Source organism: Canis aureus, chromosome 24 (assembly GCF_053574225.1).
Source record: "Canis aureus isolate CA01 chromosome 24, VMU_Caureus_v.1.0, whole genome shotgun sequence".
In the NCBI taxonomy this organism is placed as follows: Eukaryota; Metazoa; Chordata; class Mammalia; order Carnivora; family Canidae; genus Canis; species Canis aureus.
The window spans coordinates 21347997-21372112 of record NC_135634.1 but is presented as its reverse complement, the minus strand read 5'-3'; the positions used below and the strand labels follow the sequence as shown (position 1 = coordinate 21372112).

Below are 24116 nucleotides of genomic sequence, written 5' to 3'. Positions count from 1 at the left end.
TTAACTTGTCCATTGTTAGATTTCTTACTGCTTTGTTTTTCTTGATGTAATTCCACATTTTGTGTGTGTGTGTGGCGTACATGTTTAAGAGAAAGAGATAGAAACCATATGTGGTGAAAATTGCTACTCTTCTGCAGTATCTAATTTTCTCTTCCTCCTTTTTAGTAGTAGACTCTCCCCATGCCCACCATGGGTTTGGGTGGGCACATGACTGTTTATGCAGAAACTACATTTCCCAGCTTCCTTTTGCAGCTGGATGTAGCCATGTGAACTGAAGAGGTTGTATTCAAAAGTAAATATTCAGATAGCTTTTACTTTTTTTCCAGCTAAATTACAGTATGATTGACAAATAAAAAATTATATATATTTAAGGTATACAACATGGTGGTTTTATGTAAGTATACCTTGTGTGATGATTACCACAATCAAGCCAGTTAACCTATCCCATCAGCTCAGATAGTTAACATTGTGTGTTTGTGTGTATGTGTGGTGAGAACACTTAAGATACGCTCTTTTAGCAAATTTATACAAACCATACATTATTAAGTGTAGTTAACCATTCTGTAGATCTGAGAACTTACTTGTGTTATAACTGAAGGTTTGTTTATGCTCTTTACCAATATCTTATTTCTCCTACACCCAGTCCCTGGCAACCACCATTCTACTCTGTTTCTGTGAGTTCAACTTTTTTAGATTCCACATAAACATGATACAATGTTTGTCTTTTTGTGTCTGGCTTATTTTACTTAGCCAGGGGATAATGTCCTCCAGGTTCATCGACACCATCGCAAATGGTAGGATTTCCATATATCTTAAGGCTGGATAGTATTCCAGTGTATGTGCCACATTGTCTTTACTTATTCATATACTGACAGGTTGTTTTCATGTCTTGGCTACTATGAATAATGCTGTAATGAACATGAGAGTGCAGGTATCTCTTTAAGATACTAATTTTGTTTCCTTTGGATATAAACCCAGAAGAAGAGTTGCTTCTATGGTAGTTCTATTTTTAATTTTTTGAGGAACCTCTATACTGTTTTCCATAATGGCAGGACCAATTTCCAGTTCCACTTAACGATATACAAGGGTTCCTTTTTTCCACATGTTTTTATCAGAATTTGTTATCTCTTAACTTTTTTAGAACACTTGTATTAACAGGAGTAAATTATATCTCATTGTGGTTTTGATTTGCATTTCACTGATGATTAGTGATATTGAGCACCTTTTCAAATACCTGTTGACCATTTGTATGTCTTATTTTGAGAAATGTCTTTTCAGTCTCTTTGTCCATTTTTAATTGGTATCCTTAATTGTAGAAAATTAGTTTCCCTTTTTTGCTATCAAGTTTTAGGAATAGAAAGTTCTTTATATATTTTGAATACTAGCCCCTTACCAGGTATATGGTTTGCAAATGTTTTCTCTCATTACATAAATTGCCTTTTCATGTTGCTGATTGTTTCCTTTGCTGTGCAGAAACAGTTTGGTTTGTTACAGTTCCACATTTTTAGTTTTGATTTTTGTTTCTTGTGCTTTTGGTGTCTTATTCAAAAATTCCTTGCCATGATGTATATGCTCTTTTTAGAGGTGCACATTCAAGTGTCTTGCCCATTCTTTCATTGTTACTGTTTTCCTTTAGTTTCTAGAAGTTCTTTGTATATTCTAGCTGCAAGCCCTTTGTTAATTCTGTGTGTTGTAAATTTATCTTGTCTTTTAGTGGCTTGTCCTTTCACTGAATGGCGCATGCACACACACATACACGTGTTTTTTTGAAGAACAGAAGTTGTTAGTTTTATTATAGTCCAATTTATTTAGTCCTTTTCTTTTCTTTTTTTTTTAATTTTTATTTATTTATGATAGTCACAAAGAGAGAGAGAGAGAGAGGCAGAGACATAGGCAGAGGGAGAAGCAGGCTCCATGCACCAGGGGCCCGACGTGAGATTCGATCCTGGGTCTCCAGGATCGCGCCCTGGGCCAAAGGCAGGCGCTAAACCGCTGCGCCACCCAGGGATCCTAGTCCTTTTCTTTATAGTTTAAAATATAATTTGTCTGATCTGATAATTACTATTCCAGCTTTCTTTTTTTTTCTTTTGAGGTCCATAGGCATGATAAATGGTTCTCTACCCCCTCATTTTCATTCTGGAGGGTGTCTTTGGGTCTAAAACTGAGTCTCTTGTAGACACCATATGGATGGGTCTTGCTTTTTTTTTTTTTTTTTTTTAATCTAATCTGATACTGTGTCTTTTGATTGGGACATTTAGACCATTTACATTCAGAGTAAGTATTGAAAGAATATAATGTCTTTATATTACCTGTACAGTCACCATTTCTGTATATTGTCTATGTTCTTTTTTGGTCTATGTTACTTTTGGGGTGTCTCTTCACTTAAAGGATCCCATTTAGTATTTCTTGCATGGCTAGTTTAATGATTTCAAATTCTTTTCATTTGTTTGTCCTAGAAGCTTTTTATCTCTCCTTCTACTTTGAATGACAGCCTTAATGGATGAAGTATTCTTGGCTGTATATTTTTATCATTTAGCACCCTATGTATATCATGCTAGCCCCTTCTGGCCTTTCAGGTCTCTTTGGATAGGTCTGATGCCAATCTAAGGTTTCTACTCTTGTGGGTTACAGACCTCTTGTCCCCAGATGCTTTTAGGATTTTTCTCTTTGTCTCTGAGATTTGCAGATTTCACTGTTATATGTTAAAATGTTGACCTATTTTTATTGATTATTGAGGGAGGTTCTCTGTGCCTCCTGGACTTAAATGCCTGTTTCCTTCCCGAGATTAGGTAAATTGTATACTATAATTTGCTCCAATATGCCTTCTGCTTCTCTCTCTTTTTCCTCTTTTTCTGGGCTCCAAATTTTTCTAACGTTGCTTCACTTTATGGTATCACTTATCTCTGTAATTCTCCCCTCATGATCCAGTAGTTGTTTATCTGTTTTTCTCAGCTTCTTTATTCTCCATCATTTTGTTTTCTCTATCACTAATTCTCTCTTCACATCATTTATCCTAGCATTTTGAGCCTCCATTTTTTCCTGCCTTTCATTAACAGCCTTTTTTATTTCAATCTGATTAGATTTTAGTTCTTTTATTTCTCCAAAAAGGAATTCTCTAGTGTCTTCTGTGCTTTTTTCAAGCCCAGCTAATATCTTTATAATCATTATTCTGAACTCTAGTTCCAGTATTGTATAGCCATAACGATTAGGTCCCTCGCAGTCAGTATTGCCTCTCGTTCTCTTTTTTGAGGTGAGTTTTTTCCATCTTGTCATTTTGTGCAAAGAAAAATAGATGAATGAGGGAACAAAATACTAAAATGGCAACAACTCCAGAGAAATATACACCAAACAGGGTGGAGGGTGGGGGTGACTGGGTGGCAGGCACTGGGGGGGGCACTTGACGGGATGAGCACTGGGTGTTATTCTGTATGTTGGCAAATTGAACACCAATAAAAAATAAATTTATTATTAAAAAATAAAAATAAAAATAATAAAAATAAATAAAAATAAAATAAAAAGATAAAAAGAAATATACACCAAACGAATCAGAGTTTCAAAAACGAAAAAAAAAAAAAAGAGAGAGAGAGAGAATACAATCAGGTGAATAAAACACAGCAGTACACTGGATCCTGTGTATTTTGGTCTGTTTGTTAGAATTCTGAAACTGAATCCCAAAACTGTAAAGAAAGAAAAACATATATGTACAAAAATGAAATTAAATACATTGAAAAGATAGACTGTATCTGTAAAAATGAAAATTAAAAAAGACTTGGGACACCTGGGTATCTCAGTGGTTGGGCATCTGCCTTTGGCTCTGGGTACAATCCTGTGGTCCCAGGATTGAGTTCTACATCGGGCTTCCTGCATGGAGCCTGCTTCTCCCTCTGCCTCTGTCTCTGCCTCTCTCTGTGTCTGCCATAAATAACTAAAATCCTTAAAAAAAATTTTAAAAATACTTTTTTTTTAAAGATTTTATTCATTTATTCATGAGAGAGAGAGGCAGAGACAGAGGCAGAGGCAGAGGGAGAAGTAGGCTCCCTGCAGGGAGCCTGATGTGGGACTCCATCCCAGGTCTCCAGGATCAAGCCCTGGGCTGAAGGCGGCGCTAACCCTCTGAGCCACCTGGGCTGCCCTATAAAAGACTTTACAAAAAAGAGTTGATAAAATAAGAAATTGGTTGAAAGGGGAAAAAATTAAAATTGAAAAACTAAGGAATCATGAGAAAACTATGAATTCTGTATATTATTTTCCCCTACCGCTAGAGTTTTGCAGTCTGTGTGATTGATAAACTTGGTCGTAGCTGGATATTCTTGCTGATCTTCTGGGGGAGGAGCCTGATGCGCTGATTCTCAGGTGTTTTTGCCCTGGGTGAAATTGTACTGCCCTTGCCAGGGAGCCAGGCTAAGTAATCCACTCTGGATTACTCTATGTGGTTTTTGTTCCTGAAGGCTTTCCAGGCCTCTTAAAACAGTGAGAATGAAAATGATGGCCTCCCAATCTCCAGCCCTAGGGCCAAAAGCTGCCCCACCCAACTACTCAGTGCGCCCTCAGAAAAACACTCACTCCTGTCTCCCTGGTTCCAGTCTGCTCACCTAGCCTGTGACTGAGCATTTCTGTCTCAGGCACACAACCCTGCTTTGAGTCTCCAAACCTTGCAGACTCCTGCAGCACACAGCCACACTGCTCCTCCCAGGGGAGGGAGGAGGCTCTTGCTGTACTTCTGCAGCTTGCTGGGCTCCTATTTGGAGAGCGGTGATCCAGTGGTGCCACAGTTCGTGGTTTATGGCAACCCCCATCTGAAAACTCACTCCTAGACTTGCTGATTGCAGCCAATTTCCCTGATGCCTGAGAACTCTGCCATGTTCAGGCACCCCTTTTCTTTCTGTGACCCTGAGACCACAGTGTCCCTTCTAGGAGTCTGCCCATCCTCTCCACCTGAGCAAGCACCTTTCAGGCAGGGACATCCCTCATAGGAACAGTCTACAAGTTCTGATTTTCTGCTCAGCTGCTATATCCCTCTTCTGTAGCCGACTGACAGAGGCTCCTTCCCCCTATGGTTTATCTTCCGATACATCCCCTCAGATTCACTTCTCCATACCTCCTACCTTGCAGTAAGTGGTCACTTCTATTTGTTGAGTTGTAGTAATTCTCTTGTTGGATCTCTGGTTGAGTTCACAGGTGTTCATAATGATTTATAACTAGCTGAATTCCTGGGACCAGACAAAACTTGGATCATCTTGGAAAACTGGTAAATTGATTCTTACACAATGTGTGTATTTTTGGCTTTATTTGATGACATTTTTCCTATTTCCCTTTCAGCTGTTATTTCTAGTTAAAATAAGCTATTCTTTATTTCTGTGTATCTGTGTAAAATTTTATATGCAGACACCTCACCAAAGTTTTTTTTTTTTTTAATGTATTAAGTTTATTCTGGGATGCCTGGATGGCTCAGTGGTTGAGCATCTGCCTTTGGCTCAGGTTGTGATCCTGGGGTCCTAGGATCAAGTCCTGCATTGGACTCACTGCATGGAGCCTACTTCTCCCTCTGCCTGTTCTCTGCCTCTCTCTCGCTCTCTCTCTCTCTCTCTCTCTCTCTCTGTCTCTCATGAATAAATAAATAAAATCTTAAAAAAGAAAAAGTTTCTTCCCTTAAGATCTTAGATCTTCCAAATGTGCAGGTTATATCATCAGAGGTAAGAACTGGTGTTTTTTGTCCAATATTATTCTGATTTTTTCTTTTTCTTCTTACTGCATTCATTAGACAATTTAAAGCAATCTTTAATATGGTATTAAGTGCCATCCTTGTTCCTGATTTTTAATAGACATGACTTTAGAGCAGAATGGTAGGCTGAATGAGCGAAAACACAGATGTGACCTCTGCCATAATTTGTTGATGAGGGTTGGTGTAGGGAAGATATGCAACACATGAGCAACACTGTAGTTTTGTTCTTGATTTGACTAAGAAGAGGTAATATAGCTAAAAAATACCTGTACATAACTTGCTTCCCTAAGGAAGTTAACTAGATGCAGTTCCTGAATGTTATGATAGGACTGCAAGCAATACAAAGCACTCACTTAGCTTTAGTAATAACAATTGGAAATTGAGACCAATAAGCAACCTGTTTTTCCCCAACCATTTCAGCCATGTGTGTGCAGACATAATACACAGAAAATTGGATTCATAAGCAGTTGAGATTTCTTCATGTGGGTAGATAAGTTAAAAATGTATGTGAGAAAGTGACTTTTAATGATGGACTTTAGATGGATTTTAATGAGGATGATGGTAGAGAGAAAACATGATAGGATCAGGGCATTATAGGTAATGGTTGGGTAACATTTTTTAAAGTTAGGATAGTAGAGGGAGATAAGTAGAAAATAAGATGTTAGACATTAAAAGGTAGAATATTGAACATTGAAAATGTTGAGGATGGGGTGCCTAGGTAGCTCAGTCAGGTAAACATCTGTCTTCTGCTCAGGTCATGATCCAAGAATCCTGGGATTGAGCCCCATGTGGGGCTCCCTGCTCTGTGAGGAGCCTGCTTCTCCCTCCCTTCATCCCTTCCCTCTGCCCCTCCCCCTGCTCATGCTTTCTCTCAAATAAATAAACAAAATCTTAAAAAAAAATAAAGAAATTTTAAGGAGCTGTAGTTAATGACAAGCTCTCTAAGATATGATCAGTGGAGTAATGAGGTAGGGTGAAGATAAAAATCATTGGAGAGGAAATGAGAAGCCCAGAGATTTGGAAGAATTATTAATGGAGATCTGGTGATTAAATTAGTTAAGATAGAATTAATGTTGGGGAGATATTCCGACTGTGAGTTAGAAAGTAACATATTTAGGGAATGAATAATCTGGATATTTTACAGATAACTGCAATAAGTTATTCTGAGGTAAATGCATTCTCTCCTGGCATCAGTTAAAAGCATGGGAAATTAAGGGGTGCCTGGGTGGCTCAGGTAGTTGAGTGTCCACCTCTTGATTCCAGCTCAGGTCATGATCTCAGGGCTGTGGGATCAGGCTCCTCGGTGGGGAGTCTGCTTGAAATTCTCTTCCTCCCTCTCCCTCTGCCCCTCCCCTGACTCTACAATAAATACATAAATCTTTTTTTAAATAAAGTATGAAGGGATGCCTTGGTGGCTCAGCAGTTGAGCGTCTCCTGCAGCTCAGGGTGTAATCCCTGGGTTCAGGGATCAAGACCCACATCAGGCTCCCTGAGGAGCCTGCTTCTCCTTCTACATGTCTCTGCCTCTCTCTGTGTGTCTCTCATGAATAAATAATACAATCTTACCCAAAAAAGTATGGGGGTTTCTGAGCAATTAGAAGTTAATGAGCAATTACGAGAAATGAATAAAAATAATTAATGACTTAAAATACAACATTGTGACACATAAGTGTTAGTTTTAACAAAAGGGAAAAGAAAGTAAACCATATGCTAATCATCCTAAAAATCATTATGTATGATTAAATTGAAATTTAGGTATCATATACCTTAATCATTAATCAATTTTTAATACATAACAGAACTTATTCAGTAATTACCTGTTGTAAAAATGCAATTTTTGAATTTTGCTATAAATGCTGTTACAGGTAAAATTGAAGTTATTTTGAGAATGTAGCATGATCTTTCCCTTTTTTGTTATTTCAGAGATTTCTCCTGAAAAGGAGAAGTATAAATCTTTAATTACTGGAGAAGAAAAAGTAAAATATATCTCACCTGAAATGGATTCATCAGCTGCTGTTGATTCTTCTGTTGAAACGAACAGTCCAGAGTTTAGAGAGTCATCTCCTCAGATATCATTGAAACCAGAAGGAAATGTGGATGGTATTTTAATAGCTCAAAATGAGCTCTATTTAATTTGATAATACTTTAATTTCTTCTGTATAAACAGGCCTTTATAAACAGATTACCAAAATATGTGTATATGTTTGTGTAATTCATCTCAAATTAGGTTCATTGTTTTTCTCTGTTCAATAACTGGTCTGGATTTTTTTAATGCCCCATAATAAATCGCCCTAAAACTTAGTGTTAAAACAACACTATTTTTATTCTATCTCATGATTCTATGTGTCAGGAATTAAGTCAAGGCTTGACTAATGTATTTTTATAATTCATGTCCTTTTTGTCTCTGGAATCACTTGGTGGTATTCAGCTGGAAGCCTTGTCTGATGGATTCAAAATGGCTTCAGTGGTGTCTTTGCAGATAGGCTGTGTTCACCTGGGCCCCTCTTCCTCTTCATGTAGTCTCCACACCTTTCCATACACTCTTTCTAGCAAGGTAATTTGATGTCTTATATGGTGGCCCAGGGCTCACAGATCCTAGGCAAAAGCTACTTATACTTTTAAAAACTAGTCTCAACTGACATTGTATCACTTCTGCCATACTTCATTGGTCAAAGCAGTTACAGGTTCAAAGGAGATAAAACAGAGCCTACCTCTCCCAAGTTAAGAGTGTTAAAGGATTTGCAGCCGTTGGTAATCTGCCATGGTTTGGCATTGACCAAAAATTATTTACATTTTTCTCCCACATGTAAATACGCTCACCCCATCTTAAAACCTCATTTTGTTTTAGAGAGAGAGAGTGCCTCACATGGGCAAGGGTAGGGCAGAGGAAGAGGGAAAGAGAATCCTAAGCAGGCTCCACACTCAGCATAGAGCCAGACCTAGGGATTGATCTTGCAACCTTGAGACCATGATCTGAGTCAAAGTAAAGAATCAGATGCTTAACTGGCTGAGCCACCCAGGCACCCCAAAGTCTCATCTTATTATTTAATATAAGGGCTGAGAGCCTAAAGTTGTTATCCAAGTCAGGCCTATGTAGAGATGAATTTTCTTGGGTACAGTTCTTTGAGTACAGTTACTCTCAATCTCAAGACCTGAAAATGAAAAAGATAAGTTACTTGCCTTCTATATATCTAACAAACAACAGTGAAAGAGAAATGAAGACTCCTTTTCAAAGACAAGGAAAATGGGGGATACATATGATCATAGGTCCATAGAAATTCTGAAAGCCAGCCAGGCATAGCAATGTCAGCTTGCTTCCTTTGCACCAAAAGTTGGTACCCTCAAGGGCTTCTCTAAACTGTATCTTTCTTTCCTTTTCAATCCAAGCTGGTGGTGTTTCTGCAAGTTTCTTAGTTGTGTTTTTGTATGAATGTTATTAACATTCACTACATTTAACCATTCTCCTTCCTTCTCCTTTGGTCCATCTCTTCCTTCAGTTGCCAGTCCTCTTGAGATTCTTAGAAATCCTTTTAGACAAGAGGAGAATCTGGGAGACAAAGAGAGTCTGGGAGGCACGTGTTTAAATCTTTCTGTGCCATAACAGAAAGTCTTATGTCCATACACTTGACTTCATTTTTGACCAGTAAAGTCTGCCCTAAGGCCATGTTTTCCCTTAAGAAGTTCTTGTTGCCTGGAAGGAATTAACTTGGACTTTCTCTTATAAATTGTCCTCATAAACTAAACAGTTCTTTCTTCAACTAATCTGTCTCTTCTTGAACTTTTTCAGAGGCTTCTTTAGAAGTTAGCTGGAACTTTTAACATTCTGCTTAGATAGCACCGTAGCTAGATCATTGACTCTCTTAGGTATGTTTTCTGTCATTCTTGTTATTCCAGGCACTGTATTTTCTGCCACTACATAAACAAGAATCTCCTTTTCTCTAGCCTCCAGAAACTTTTTTTCACTGACCAGTCTCTCATCAACAGTCTCCTTGAAGCACTTGTAACTTCTGCCTGCTGCCAAGTCCCAAAACCAGTACACATGTTTTAAACTTTGGTTATGTTAGCACCCTATTTTCAGATAGGAAATTCTGTTTAAGCTTTCTGTTGCTTCAAAACAAATATTCCCAAAACCCAGTGACTTAAAATAACTTATGTTATGTCACGTTTTAGTGGGTTAGGAATTGGGAAAGTCTCTTCCATGTGTCATCAGTACCACTCTGGTATTCACCTGTCAGCTGGGTTATGCTGGAAGGGGTGAGATGATGTCATTCCCATGCTGGAGTTTCAGCAGGGCCTGTTGAGCTGATTCCCTTTCCTTGTTTTAGTCTTAGGAACTTGGTATGTGATATTTCCAGAATAAACTTTCAAAGTGGCTTAGGCTTCCAGAGTCCAGTGTAGAAGCTGCCAAATTTCATGAGGATGAGGGCTGGACTTGGCATAAGTATTGTGCTCAGTTAATTAGGACAATCACAATGCCAGCCCGAATTCAGGGGAAGGGAGAAGTAGAGGCCATCTCTAGATGAGAGGAATGTCAGAGACCTTGCTATATGTATGACCATCTTTAAGTCACCATGGTAACTTAGTCTTATGTATTAGAATTATAGTTATTAGGTACCTTATGCCTTAAAAAAAAAAAAAAAAAAAAGAAGAAAGAAAAAGAACTCTGGGACACCTGGGAGGCTCAGCGGTTGAGCATCTGCCTTTGGCTCAGGGTGTGATCCGAGGATTGAGACCCACATCAGGCTTCCTACATGGAGCCTGCTTCTTGCTCTGCCTCTGTCTCTGCCAATCTCTCTCTCTCTCCCTGTGTCTATCAAGAATAAATAAATAAAATCTTAAAAAAAAAAAAAAAGAACTCTGTTAGACATATAGTAGAGGCTATACAGCCTAGTACAAGTCAGCAAACATTTCTTACAAAGAGCCAGACAATGGATATTTTAGACTTTGAGGGTAATTTACTCACAAATCTAGTTTGTAAAATAAGTCATATTGGTATAGCTTAAGGTGCTAATGAACAGTTACTAAAAAATAACTAAAAGTTTTTTTTTCCCCAAATGCTTACATCATACAAGTAAACAAAAAAAAATCATTTGAATAAAGGATAAAAACTTTAAGGACTGGTAAATATCAACTATCTATCTAAATAGGACGGGCTAATTGGAAACTTTAAGAACAGAGAATGAAAGATTATATGGATACCAAAAAAAAAAAAAAAAAAGTGGTGGTGGTGGTGGCTTAAACAAGAGCATTAAGGGTCGCCTGGGTGATACAATTGGTTAAGCAACTGACTTTCGGTTGTGGCTCAGGTCATAATCTGGCAAACTTGAGATCAAGTCCCTGCTCAGTGGGGAGTCTTAAGACCCCCCCCCCCATACTTAAAGGCACTCTCTCTCTCAAATAAATAAAAAAATAAAGAACTCTCCAATCTAAATTGGAGAGAAAAAAGAGAAATCAGCATATGAAAACAAACTCTTCTCGTTAGTATTTTTCAGAAAATATCAACCAGATTGTTAACAAGATTAAAGATCTACAGATAAAATATTTAATTTTTTGTTATGTTAGCCTAAAACTAGATAATGATAATTTATAGAACATTTATTCAAATATCTATACGTGGATTTTGCTTTGAGACATGTTTATTGTTTTTGCTTTTCAGAAGCTGATGACTTAGAAACAGAAGTTCTGCAAGAGCCAGGTGGAGCAAACAAAGATGGTAGCTTGCCATGCACGATAATTGATGTGTGGATTAGTGAGACAAAAGAAACAAAGGAAACTGAGTATGTTACTTTGTTTTTCTTAAATTTCAAAACCTGGATCCCTTTTTGTAATACTTTTTTAAAAAAATACTTTAATAACCTAATACTGCATTATAACAACTTATAAAACAATTTAATTTTTGGAGAGATATAACTTTCATGTGGTTCAGAAATCAAGTATATAAAGATATAGAGTAGAAAGTCTCTTTCCCAATTCTGTCCCCATCCAGCAGATTCCCATGGTCTCCCCCTTCCAGATATTTTTAATTTATACAAAGCAACAATGTATAGTCTCCCTCCCCTTTAAATAAAGTTATTAGTATAACATATACAGTATTTTTACCTTTTTTATTTTTAGTCAGTAACCTAGGAATTTTTTCATATTAATCCATAGAGAACTTCATCTTTTTTTCTTATTTTATGGCTCTTAGTATTCCAATTTTAGTATATGTGCTGCCTAAGCGAGCACTAAGCTACTTAGTATTCCATTGTATGGATAATACAAGTCAGTAAGTCTCTTACAGTAACTTATATTGTACATCAATCAATATTTCAAATGAAGTGGCAATTATTAATCTTTTATATAAGGTCATTTTGCATGTATATATGTATATCTGTAGGATAGATACATTGAAGTACAATTCCTGGGTCAATTGCGTTTATAATTCAGTTATTTTTCTTCCCAGGGTTTATATTAATTTACATTCTCAGGAAGAATATAGGAAACTTCCCATTTCCCCCAGCCTTGCCAAACTTATTATAATACTAAAGTTTTTTTTATTTTTGCCAATCTCATAGGTTAAAAAATAGTATCTTGGTTTGAATTCTTAGATTATCCATTTCGTTATTGGTAAAGTGAGCATATCTTTCAAATGTTTGTTTCATTGTATTTCCTTTTCAGTGAGTTCTCAGTATATATCTTTGACTCATTTTAAAAATTTAGTTGTTGGCCTTTATAAATTAGTAACAACTTTTTAAATATTAGAGACATTTGCTATGGTTATTATGTGGGTTGCAAGGCCATTTATGTTTTACTTTTTTGCCATGCAGACGTTTTTGGTTGTTTTTTTTTTTTTTTTTTTTTTAATTGTCATGTTTACCTGGATTTTAATCATCATTCAGAGATACTTTGTTTTTTCCAAGATTCTCAAAGAATTTTTCAATCTTTTTTTCTAGTACTTTCAACATGGGCACTTTTTACATTTAAAACTTTGATCTATTTGGAATTTATCCTGGGGTATAGATTTTGTTTTTCTTCAGATGGCTACCCAGTTGTCCAGTTGCATTTATTAAAAGGTTTATCTTTCCTGCACAGATTAAAAATGCCACTTTTAATATGTACTAAATTTTCTTTATTTCATTGTTCTTTTTTAGTTATCTTGGCTATTCTGCTTGTGTAATATTTCCTTTGAATTTAGAATTTACTAAATTTACCTTCCCCCCAGGAAAAATATCAATTGGTATTTTTTGGGGGTGGTAAATTCATAAATTAACATACAGAAAATCAATATGTTGTGTTTTTTCTATCCAAGGAGGAATATGGTGGGCCTTTCATTCGAATAAATTTTGAGTATTTTTATAGTTTCCGTCATTTAGGTTTTACACTTTTATTGGTAAGCTTATTCCTAGATACAGTTTGGTGGTTTGGTGTTTGGTCCCTGCTCTTCTGTGAGATCCTGTAACTAGTAGGTTATATATATGAAAGCTGTAGATTTCTTTATATTGAATTTGTACCCCCACTATCTTATGGATATATGCTATTGTTCATGATAAATTTTCAGTTGAATCTTTTGCTTTTTTCAGATAAACAGTCATATCTTATGAAAACAGTGATGATTTTATGTCTTTCCAGTTTTTTTAACAGTTTTTTTGTCTATAATTGCCTTGGTTAGTATCTTTTATATAATGTCAAATATTGGAAATAGGGTGTATCTTTGTGTTGTTCTTGACTTTAGTGAAAATGATTGTTGTTAACCCTCATTAGGCATGACTATCTGTACTTTTTAACCGATATAGGTATTAATATTTTACCAATTTTTTAAAAAGTCAGGAATGAATTTTGTCAAGTGACTTTCAGCCTCTATGGAACTGTTGTTCATATGAATGTTTTCCTTTATTTACCTGGTACAGTTAACCTTTGAACAACACAGTTTTGAGCTACATGGGTCTTCTTATACATGGATTTTTTTTTTAAATGAATATATTGGAAAATTTTTTTGGAGATTATGGCAACCTGAACAAACTTGCAAGTAAACTGTGTAGCTTGGAATACTGAAAAAACAAATTTAGGTATTTTAAGAATAGAGCATATAATACATATAATATGCAAATTATGTGTATATCAACTGTTACCAGTAAAGCTCTAGTCAACAGTAATCTATTATTAGTTAAGTTTTGGGGTAGTCAAAATTTACAGGCACATTTGTGACTGCATGGAGAACTCAGCCAGCACCCTATCCCCCCACATTGTTCAAGGGTCAACTGTATAATTAATTATATTAATAGACCATCCTGCAAACCTTAAGTAAACTCTTCTTGGTCATGACGTATTATTTTAAGGTACTTATGTATTTTAGGATTTTTGTATTAATACTTGCAAGAGTCATCTGCACTTCTTGGTGAGAGATTAGGAATTAGATGTGTTGATACATTGCCAGCACACATAGGAATTGGGAGATCAATTTGGAGATCTGTTTGCCAACTTTGTTAGATTAAAATGTGCAAATCCTATAATAATGCATCTTTTATATTTTGGTATGTACTCGAAGAATACTCACACATGGGCACAAAGAGAATGCATATGTAAGAATGTTTATTGTAGGAGCATCATAAAAAATAATTTGAAAGAGTAAATCAGGACATTATTAGAACATTATTAAAAATGAAGTTTCTGTATACTACATTGTGGATAGTATATAGTACTTTAAAGAATAAAAGGTAGGGGATTCCTGGGTGGCTCAGTGGTTTAGTGCCTGCCTTCAGCCCAGGACATAATCCTGGGGTCCCGGGATTGAGTCCCACTTCAGGCTCCTTGCATGGACCCTGCTTCTCCCTCCTCCTGTGTCTCTGCCCCTCTCTCTCTCTCTCTTCCTCTCTCTCTCTCTCTCTCTCAATCTCTCTCTCTGTGTTTCTCATGAATAAATAAAATCTTTGTAAAAAAAAAGAATGAAAGGTAGTTTCATGTATTAATATGGAAATATAACCTAAATATCAAATGATAAATAAAATGATATTGAATAAAAAAGCATTTCCAATATTAAAATAACACTATTTATTTTTATGTAAAATTCAAGGAGAAATATGGTAAGATGTACACCAAACTGTTAACAATTGATGGGCATTCAGCAGATGATGATGGGTCATTTCTAGGATGGCTTATACCTTATAGCTGTTGTAAATAGTGCTTCTGTGAATTATTGTGTACCAGCTTTTGTTTGCACACCCATATTCATTTGAGTGTATAACTAGGAGTAGAATTGCTGCAGCATATAGTAATTCTATGCTTAACTTTCTGAGGAACCAAAAAATGTTACATTATGTTTTGTTTTATTCTTTTAATTTTATTTTTTTTACTTTATTTTTTTATTTAAATGCAAATAATTAACCTGTAATGTATTATTGGTTTCAAAGGTAGAGCTCAGTGATTCATCAGTCTTATATAACACCCAGTACTCATTACATTGTGAACCCTTCTTAAAGTCTATCACCCAGTTACCCCCTACCCTCCACCTCACTCCCCTCCAGCAACCTTCAGTTTGTTTGCTATGATTAAGAGTCTCTTATGATTTGTCTTCCTTTCTGATTTCATCTTGTTTTATTTTTTCCTCTCTTCTCTTATGATCCTCTGTTGTATTTCTTAAATTCCACATGAGAGAGATCATATAATTTTTCTTTCTCTGATTTACTTATTTCACTTAGCGTAATATCCTCTAGTTCTTTCCATGTCATTACAAATGGCAAGTTTTCATTTTTTGAATGGCTGAGTAATATTCCATTATACACACACACACACACATACATACACACACACACGTACATACACACCACATCTTCTTTATCCATTCATCCATTGGTGCAGGTGCTCCTTTTGATCACTACATTTGTATCGTTGGGGTAAACAACCCAGTAGTGAAATTGCCGCGTCGTAGGGTAGCTCTACTTTCAACTCTTTGAGGAACCTTTATACTCTTAGCCAGAGTGGCTATTCTAGCTTGCATTCCCAACAACAGTGTAGGAGGGCTCCCCTTCCTCTGCATTCTCACCAATGCTTGTTGCTTGTGTTGTGAATTTTAACCATCCTGATTTGTGTGAAGACATTATTTATCTCATTGTGGTCTTTATTTGTGTTTCCCTGATGCCCAGTGATGTTGACCATTTTTTCATGTGTCTGTTGGCCATTTGTATGTGTTCTTTGGAGAAATGTCTGTTCATGTCTTGTGCCCATTTCTTGACTGGATTCTTTGTTGTTTGAGTGTTAAGTTTGATTAAGTTCTTTATAGACCTTATACTAGCCCTTTAGCAATATGTCATCTGCAAATATCTTCTGCCATTCTGTAGGTTGTCTTTTGGTTTTGTTGACTGTTTCCTTTGCTGTGCAACAGCTTTTTATCCTGATGAAATCCTAATAGTTCATTTTTGCCTTTTTCTTCCCTCTAGAGATGCATCTAGTAAGAATTTGATGTAGCTGAGGTCAAAAAGGTTTCTGCCTGTGTTCTTCTCTAGATTTTGCTGGATTCTTGTCTCACATTTAGGTCTTTCATCCATTTTGTCTATTTTTGTGTATGCTGTAAGAGAATGGTCCAGTTTCATTTTTCTGTATGTTGCTATACAATTTTCCCAACATCATTTATTAAAGAGACTGTCCTTTTTCCATTGGATATTCTCTCCTGCTTTGTCGAAGGTTAGTTGACCATAGAGTTGAGGCTCCATTCCTGGGTTCTCTATTCTGTTCCCTTGATCTTTGTGTCTGTTTTTGTGCCAGTACCATACTGTCTTAATGATCACAGCTTTGTAAAGTAGCTTGAAGTCTGGAATTATGATGTACCAGCTTTGCTTTTCTTTTTCAACATTCTTTTGGCTATTTGAGGTCTTTTCTGGTTCCATACAAATTTTAGAATTGTTGGTTCCAGCTCTGTGAAAAATGTTGGTATTTTGATAGGGTTCGCATTGAATGTATAGATTGCTCTAGGTACCATAGACATGTTAACAATTTTTGTTCTTCCAATCTGTGAGCATGGAATGTTTTTCCATTTCTTTTATGTCTTCCTCAGTTTCTTTCATGAGTGTTCTATACTTTTCATAGTACAGCTCCTTTACCTCTTTGGCTATGTCTATTTCTAGGAATCATGGTTCGAGGTGTAATTGTAAATGGGATTGACTCCTTAATTTCTCTTTCTTCTGTCTCATTGTTAGAGTGTAGAAATGCAACTGATTTCTATGCATTGATTTTATATCCTGCCACTTTGCTGAATTCCTGCATGGGGTCTAGCAATTTTGGGGTCAGGTCTTTTCAGTTTCCCAATTGAGCATCATGTCACCTGCAAAGAGTAAGAGTTTGACTTCTTCTTTACCAATTTGGATGCCTTTTATTTCTTTTTTTCATTGTCTGATTGATGAAGCTAGGACTTCTAGTACTGTGTTGAACAACAGTGGTGAGAGTGCACATCCCTGCCATGTTTCTGACCTTTGGAGAAGAGCTCTCCATTTCCCCCATTGAGAATGATATTCGCTATGGGATTTTTTGTATATGGCTTTTCTGATATGGAGGTATGTTCTCTCTATCCCTATGCTATGAAGAATTTTAATCAAGAAAGATGGTGTAGTTTGTCAAATGCTTTTTCTGCATCTTTTGAGAGGATCATATGGCTCTTGTCCTTTCTTTGACTAATGTGTAGTGTATCACATAGGTTGATTTGCAGATGTTGAACAACCCTTGCAGCCCAGTAATAAATCCTACATGGTCGTGGTAAATAATCCTCTTAATGTACTGTTGGATCCTATTGCCTAGTATCTTGATGAGAATTTTGGCATCCATGTTCATCAGGGATATTGGACTTTAATTTTTTTTTGGTGGGGTCTTTGGTTTTGGGATCAAGGTAATACTGGTTTCATACAAAGAGTTTGGAAGTTTTCCTTCCATTTCTATTTTTTTTAAACAACTTCAGAAGAATAGGTATAAATTCCTCTTAAAATGTTTGGTAGAATTCCCCTGGAAAGCTATCCAGCCCTGGACTCTTGTTTATTGGGAGGTTTTTGATTACCACTTCAATTTCCTTGCTGCTTATGGGTGTGTTCAGGTTTTCTATTTCTTCCTATTTCATTTTTGGTAGTTCATACATTTCTAGGAATGCATCCATTTCTTCCAGCTTACATAAGTTGTTGGCATATACTTGATCATAATATGTTCTTATAATTGTTTCTATTTCTTTGGTGTTGGTTTGATCTCTCCTCTTTTATTCATCGTTTTATTTACTTGAGTCCTTTCTCTTTTCTTTTTGATAAGTCTGGCCAGGGGTTTATTGATGTTTTTAATTCTTTCAAAGAACCAACTCCCTAGTTTTGTTGGTCTGTTCTACTGATCTTTTGGTTTCCTTTTTTTTTTTTTTTTTTTTGATCTTTTGGTTTCTACCTCATTGATTTCTTCTCTAATCTTTATTAATTCCCTTCTGCTGTGTTTAGGCTTTATTTGCTGTTCTTTATCCAGCTCCTTTAGGAATAAGGCTAGGTTGTGTATTTGAGACCTTTCTTGTTTCTTGAGAAAAGCTAATATTGCTATATATTTCCCTCTTTGGACTGCCCTTGCTGCATTCCAAAGGTTTTGAACAGTTGTTCATTTTCATTAATTTCCATGAATTTTAAAAATTCCTCTTTAATTTCCCGGTTGACCCCTTCATTCTTTGATAAGATGCTCTTTAACCTCCATGTATTTGAGTTCTTTCCAAATTTCCTCCTGCGATTGAATGCAAGTTTCAAAGCATTGTGGTCTGAAAATATGCAGAATAATCCTATTCTTTTGGTATGGATTGAGATGTGATCTGTTCTGCTTTATGTCCATGTGCACTGGAGAAGAATGTCTATTCTGTTGCTTTAGGATGAAATGTTTTGAAGATATCTGTGAAGTCCACCTGGTTCAGTGTATCGCTGAAAACCCTTTTTCCTTGTTGATCTCCTGCTTAGATATCTGTCCATTGCTGTGAGTGGGGTGTTTAAGTCCCCTACTATTATTGTATTATTGCTCTATTTCTTTAATTTTGTTGTTAACCGCCTTATATAATTGGCTGCTCCCAAATTAAGAGCATAACTTTTTATAATTATTAGATCTTCTTTTTGGGTACATCCTTTAAGTATGATATAATGTCCCTCTTCATCCCTTACTGCAGTCTTTAGTTTAAAATATAATTTGTTTAATCTGAAGATTGCTATTCCAGCCTTCTTTGAGGTCTATGGGCATGATAAATGGTTTTCTGCCCCCTCATTTTCAGTCTGGAGGGTGTCTTTTGGTCTAAAACCGAGTCTCTTGTAGACACCATATGGATGGGTCTTCCTTTTTTATCCAATCTGATACTGTGTCTTTTGATCGGGGCATATAGCCTATTTATATTCAATGTAACAACTGAAAGGTATGAATTTATTGTCATTTTATTAACAGTAAAGTCCCTGCTTCTGTACAATTTTCTCCTTTTTCTGGTTTATGTTACTCTTGGGCACTCTGTTTGCTTCTAAGATCCCCCTTAATAGTTCTTGCAGGGTTGGTTTGGTGGTCATATATTCTTTAAGTTTCTGTCTGTCCTGGAACCTCTTTATCTCTCCTTCTATTCTGTATGACAGCCTTGCTGTAAAGTATTCTTGGCTGCATGTTTTTCTCATTTAGTACCCTGAACATTCATGCTAGTCGTTTCTGGTTGCCAGGTCTCTGTGGATAGGCCTGCTGTCAGTTTTATGTTCCTACCTCTCTAGGTAAGGAACCTCTTGTCTCAAGCTGCTTTCAGGATTTTCTGTCTCTAAAATTTGCACACTTCACTATAATTTGTTGGGATGTTGATCTATTTTTCCTGATTTTGGTAGGGGTTCTCTCTACCTCTTCAACATGTGAATGCTGTTCCCCAGACTAGGGAAGTTCTCAGCGTGACTTGCTCCAATATACCATCTGGCCCTCTTTCTCTTTCTTCGCCTTCAGGCACCCCAATAATTCAGATAATTGCTTCATTTAATGCATCGCTGATTTCTTGAAGCCTCCCCTCATAGTCCATTAGTTGTTTTTCTCTCATTTCCTCAGTTTCCATTCTTTCCAAAAACTTGTCTTTTATGTCACTTACTCTCTCTTCTGCCTCATTTACCCTAGCTGTTAGAGCATCCGATTTAGACTGCTTCTCAGAGCATTTTTTGTTTCGTCCTGATTAGATCTCATTTTTGCAGTAAGAGATTCTCTAGTGTCATTTATGCTTTTTTCAAGCCCAGCTAGTAACTTTATAATTCTTACTCTGAATTCCATCTCAGACATTTTACTTGTATCCATACTGCTTAGATCTATAGCAGAGAGTATTACTTCTAGTTCTTTCTTTTGTTGTGAATTCCTCCTTCTCATCATTTTGCCCAGGGAAGAATGGATGAACAAGTGAGCATTATCAAAAATATCAACAATGACTTAAGCAAAATACACACTAGACAAATCTGAAGAGCTCAGAAACCAAAAAAGAAAAAGAAAAAGTCAAAGACAAAGAAAAATAGAAAAAACAAGGATGGGGAGAATATAATTTCACAGAGTGGATAAAACAGGGTGATCCATTTAGTCCTTAGTGTATTTTAATCTGTGTGTTAGAAAACACTAAACTCCAAAATTATAATGAAAGCCAAATTTATATGTATACAAAAATAAAATTGGATTTAGTGAATGGAAGCCAAAAATGAAGAATAAATCTAGAAAATGTAAATGTAAAAAAAATGAAAGTTAAAAAAAGACTTAAAAACAAAGTTGATAAAGTAAGAAACTAGTTGAAATGGGGGGAAATTGGAAAATTTTATATTGAAAAATAAATCATAAGAAAAAAATCATTGAGTTCTATATACTGTTTTCCCCTAGCACTGGAGATTTGCAGTCTTGTTTAGTCCCCTGTTCTTCCAGCTGGTCTTCCCACCAGGGGCGGAGGGTACCTGCTGCACTGATTCTCTGGTGTCTGTGCCTGAGTGAAGTTGCACCACTTTTTGCCAGGGGGCTGAGGTCAGTGTAGGCTGTTTGCTCTGTGTGTTTTTTGTTCCCTAAAGGCTTTCTGCACCTCTGTAGAGGGGGAAAATAGATCATAGTGTGTGCCAAATTTTGCAGACTCCTGTGGTGCATGCCACTCCAATCCTCCAAGGAGAAGGTGGTACAACATTGATTTGTGCACTTTGTAGGGCCCTGGCAGGGAGAGTGTTCACCCAATTTTGCACACACCCACTCCACCTCTCCTGGGGGAAGGCAGAGTATTGCTGCATTTCAGTCCTTTGCAGGGACCCTACACAGAGATCAGTTACCCAATTGGGCAGGAGTTCACAGTTCATGGCCAACTGAGCTGAGAACCCCTTCCCAGGTTCTCTGACTGAAACCAGTTTCCTACTCCAGTGCTTGGGAACTCTGCTGGCTCAGGCACCTGTGTTCTTGCTGTGAGTCTGGGAATCTTGAGACCCCACTGCCCCACCTGCGATTCTGTCCCACTTCACCACTAAGAGAAATTTTTCACTGGAGTAGATTTCTAAAGGTTCCCATTTTGTGCTCCACGGCTATATCACTTTCTGGTAGCTGGCTTATGCGGGCTCCCTCCCCCCGCTGTTTATCTTCTGTTATATCCCCTGTTTTTCTTCTCTGCACTCCTACCTTGCAAAAAGTGGTCACTTTTCTATTTGTAGGATTCTTTTCTTCTATCTCAGGTTGAATTTATAGGTGTTCAGGATGATTTGATAGTTACCTAACTAAACTTAGGGACCAGATGAAACAAGGACCCCTACTCTTCCACCATTTTACCTCTTCCAATTTTGTTCCTTTATTTCTTTAGAAAAGGATTCTCTAGTGTCTTCTATGCTTTTTTTCAAGCCCAGCTAGTGTCTTTATAATCGTTATTCTGAACTCTAGTTCTAATATCTTACTTACTTCTATACTGACTAGTTCCTGGCATTCAGTATTTCATCTTGTTCTCTTTTTTAAGGTGAATTTTCCAGTCTTGTCACTGTCCAGAGAAGAATAGATGAATGAGAGAACAAAATACTAAAACGCAACAACGACCCCACAGAAATTATACCAAACAAATCAGAAGAGACCTGAAACCAAAAAAGAAAGTTAAAAGAAAAAAGAATATAATCAGACAGTTGAACAGAGCAATACACTGGATCCTGTGTGTATTTTGATCTTTTGTTAGAAAGGTAGATCCCAAATTGTAATGAAAGAAAAACTTAGATATGTACAAACAAAATTAAATATAAAGAATATAATGAAAGGATAATAAAGTAACTGTAAAAATGGAAATTAAAAGACAAAAAAAGGGATATAAACAGGTGAACAAAACAATACACTAGATTCTTTGGGTGTATTTTGGTCATTTATTTATTTGTTTGTTTTTTTTTTAAGATTTTATTTATTCATGAGAGACACAGAGAGAGAGAGAGAGGCAGGGACACAGGCAGAGAGAGAAAGAAGCAGGCTCCATGCAGGGAGCCTGATGCAGGACTTGATCCCTGGAGACCAGGATCACACCCTAGTCTGAAGGCAGGTGGTGCTAGACTGCTGAGCCATCCAGGGATTCCCTGGTCAGTTTTTTAGAAGAAATTGCATCCCAAAAATGTAAAGAAAGAAAAAAAATATATATATATATATCTCAATCATATATATATGAGATTCATATATATGAAAACAAAATTAAATACAATGAAAGGATAGAGTGTAACTGTAAAAATGAAATTTAAAAAAGATTTTTTTAAAAGTTGATAAAATAAGAAATTAGTTGAAAAACGAAAGAGAAGAACATTAACATTGAAAGACTAAAGAATCATAGGGGGAGAAAACCCTGGATTATTATATATGCTATATGACCCTATCGTCAGAGTTCCACAGTTGTCCGTGATGGGTAAAGTTGGTCTTGGCTGGGTGTTCTCGCTGATCTTCTGGGGGAGGGGCCTGTTGTGCTGATCCTCAGGTGTCTTTGCCCCAGGGCAGAATTGCACTGCCCTTGCCAGGGGGCCAGGTTTAGTAATCTGCCCTGGATTGCTCCATGTGCCTTTTGTTCCTAAAGTCTTTCTGCACTGGTTTAGAGGATAGGAATGAAAGTAGCGGCACCCCAATCTCCAGCACCAAAAATTTGCAGCCCCACTCCTCAGTGCACCCTCAGGGAAAAGCAGCCAGTCCCTCTGTCTCCTTGCTCTCCGTCTACACTCTGTGCTCACCCCCGCGTGTGACTCAGGGTTTCTGTCTCAGGTGCACAACCGTGTTTTGAGTCTCCAAACACTGCAGACTCCTGCAGCATGTTCCTGTGCTGCTCCTTCCAGATTCTGCCATTTGCTGTGCCCATGCTTGGAGAGCAAGAGAGCAGTTGTCCCATCATGGTGCAGTTTGTGGTTTATGGCAACCCCAAGCAGAGAGCCCACTACTGGCCTTGCTGATTGCAGCTGGTTTCACTCTCTGATGTCTGGGAACTCTGCACACTCAGGCATCCCCTCTTCCTTGTGCCCCCGAGGATCCTGAGACCACACTGTCCCACCTAGGATCCCACCCCCACTTTGCCACTTGAGCACCTTTCTGGCAGGGACATCCCTCAACAGAGCAGTCCACTAAAAGTTCTGCTTTTGAACCCTGCTGCTATATCACTTTCTGGTAGCCAGCTGACACTCTTTCCCACCCTCCTGCGAGTTATCTTCCCACCTATGGCCTGGGATTCACTTCTCTGCACCTCTTACCTTGCAGAAAGTGGTCATTTTTTTATTTGCAGAGTTGCAACAATTCTTTTCTTAGACCTTGGGTTGAGTTTACAGGTGTTATAATTGATGAATTCCTGGGACCAGATGAAACTAAGGTCTCCTACTTCTCCACTAACTTTGACTCTCCTTTCTTTTAGAACATTACATTTTGAATGAAGAAAAATGTTATTTGTATGATTGGAAATAAATAAAAACTCAGAAAACCAAACATAGAAAATTTTTCAAAATTTAAAGCTGAAAAAGTAAAAGATTATTTTAATTTGAGATCAATTAAAAAGAATTAAGAAAAAAAAAAACTGCCTGTAAGCCAAACTTCTAGAAATAAGCTGCTGGTGCCTTTGTTTTTTGTTGTTTTTATTGAAATATAGTTGACACAATGTTACATAAGTTTCTGACAACTCTGTATTTTAAATTATGTTATCACAAGTGTAGCTACCATCTGTCACCATACAACACTGTTATAATACCATTGACTGTGTTTCCTGTGTGTTCCCTTTAGCCCCATGACTTACTCATTCTATAACTGGAACCTGGACCTCTCACTACTCCACCACCCTATTACCCATCATCTCACTCCCATTCCCTCTGGTAACTGCCAGTTCTCTGTTACTTATGGGTCTGTTTCTGCTGTTTGTTTGTTCATTTCTTGCTTAGATTCCACATATAAGTCAAATCATACTTGTTTTTCTCTGTTTTAT

At 37.0% G+C, this 24116-nt stretch overlaps 1 protein-coding gene across 13 annotated transcripts in view; it reads left to right on the top strand.

The window, feature by feature from the left end:
- Positions 1-24116, top strand: part of NEK1 (NIMA related kinase 1) — a 230825-nt gene that overhangs the window by 172274 nt on the left and 34435 nt on the right. For 9 of the 13 annotated variants that reach the window (XM_077868525.1, XM_077868526.1, XM_077868524.1 and 6 more), the window contains 2 exons: positions 7646-7822; positions 11379-11499. In XM_077868525.1, the coding sequence (XP_077724651.1) occupies positions 7646-7822; positions 11379-11499 (298 nt within the window). Of the gene's footprint in view, positions 1-5178; positions 5249-7645; positions 7823-11378; positions 11500-21656; positions 21821-24116 lie in introns of those variants that run through there. The other 4 variants (XM_077868534.1, XM_077868531.1, XM_077868535.1 and 1 more) reach the window with 3 other exon arrangements.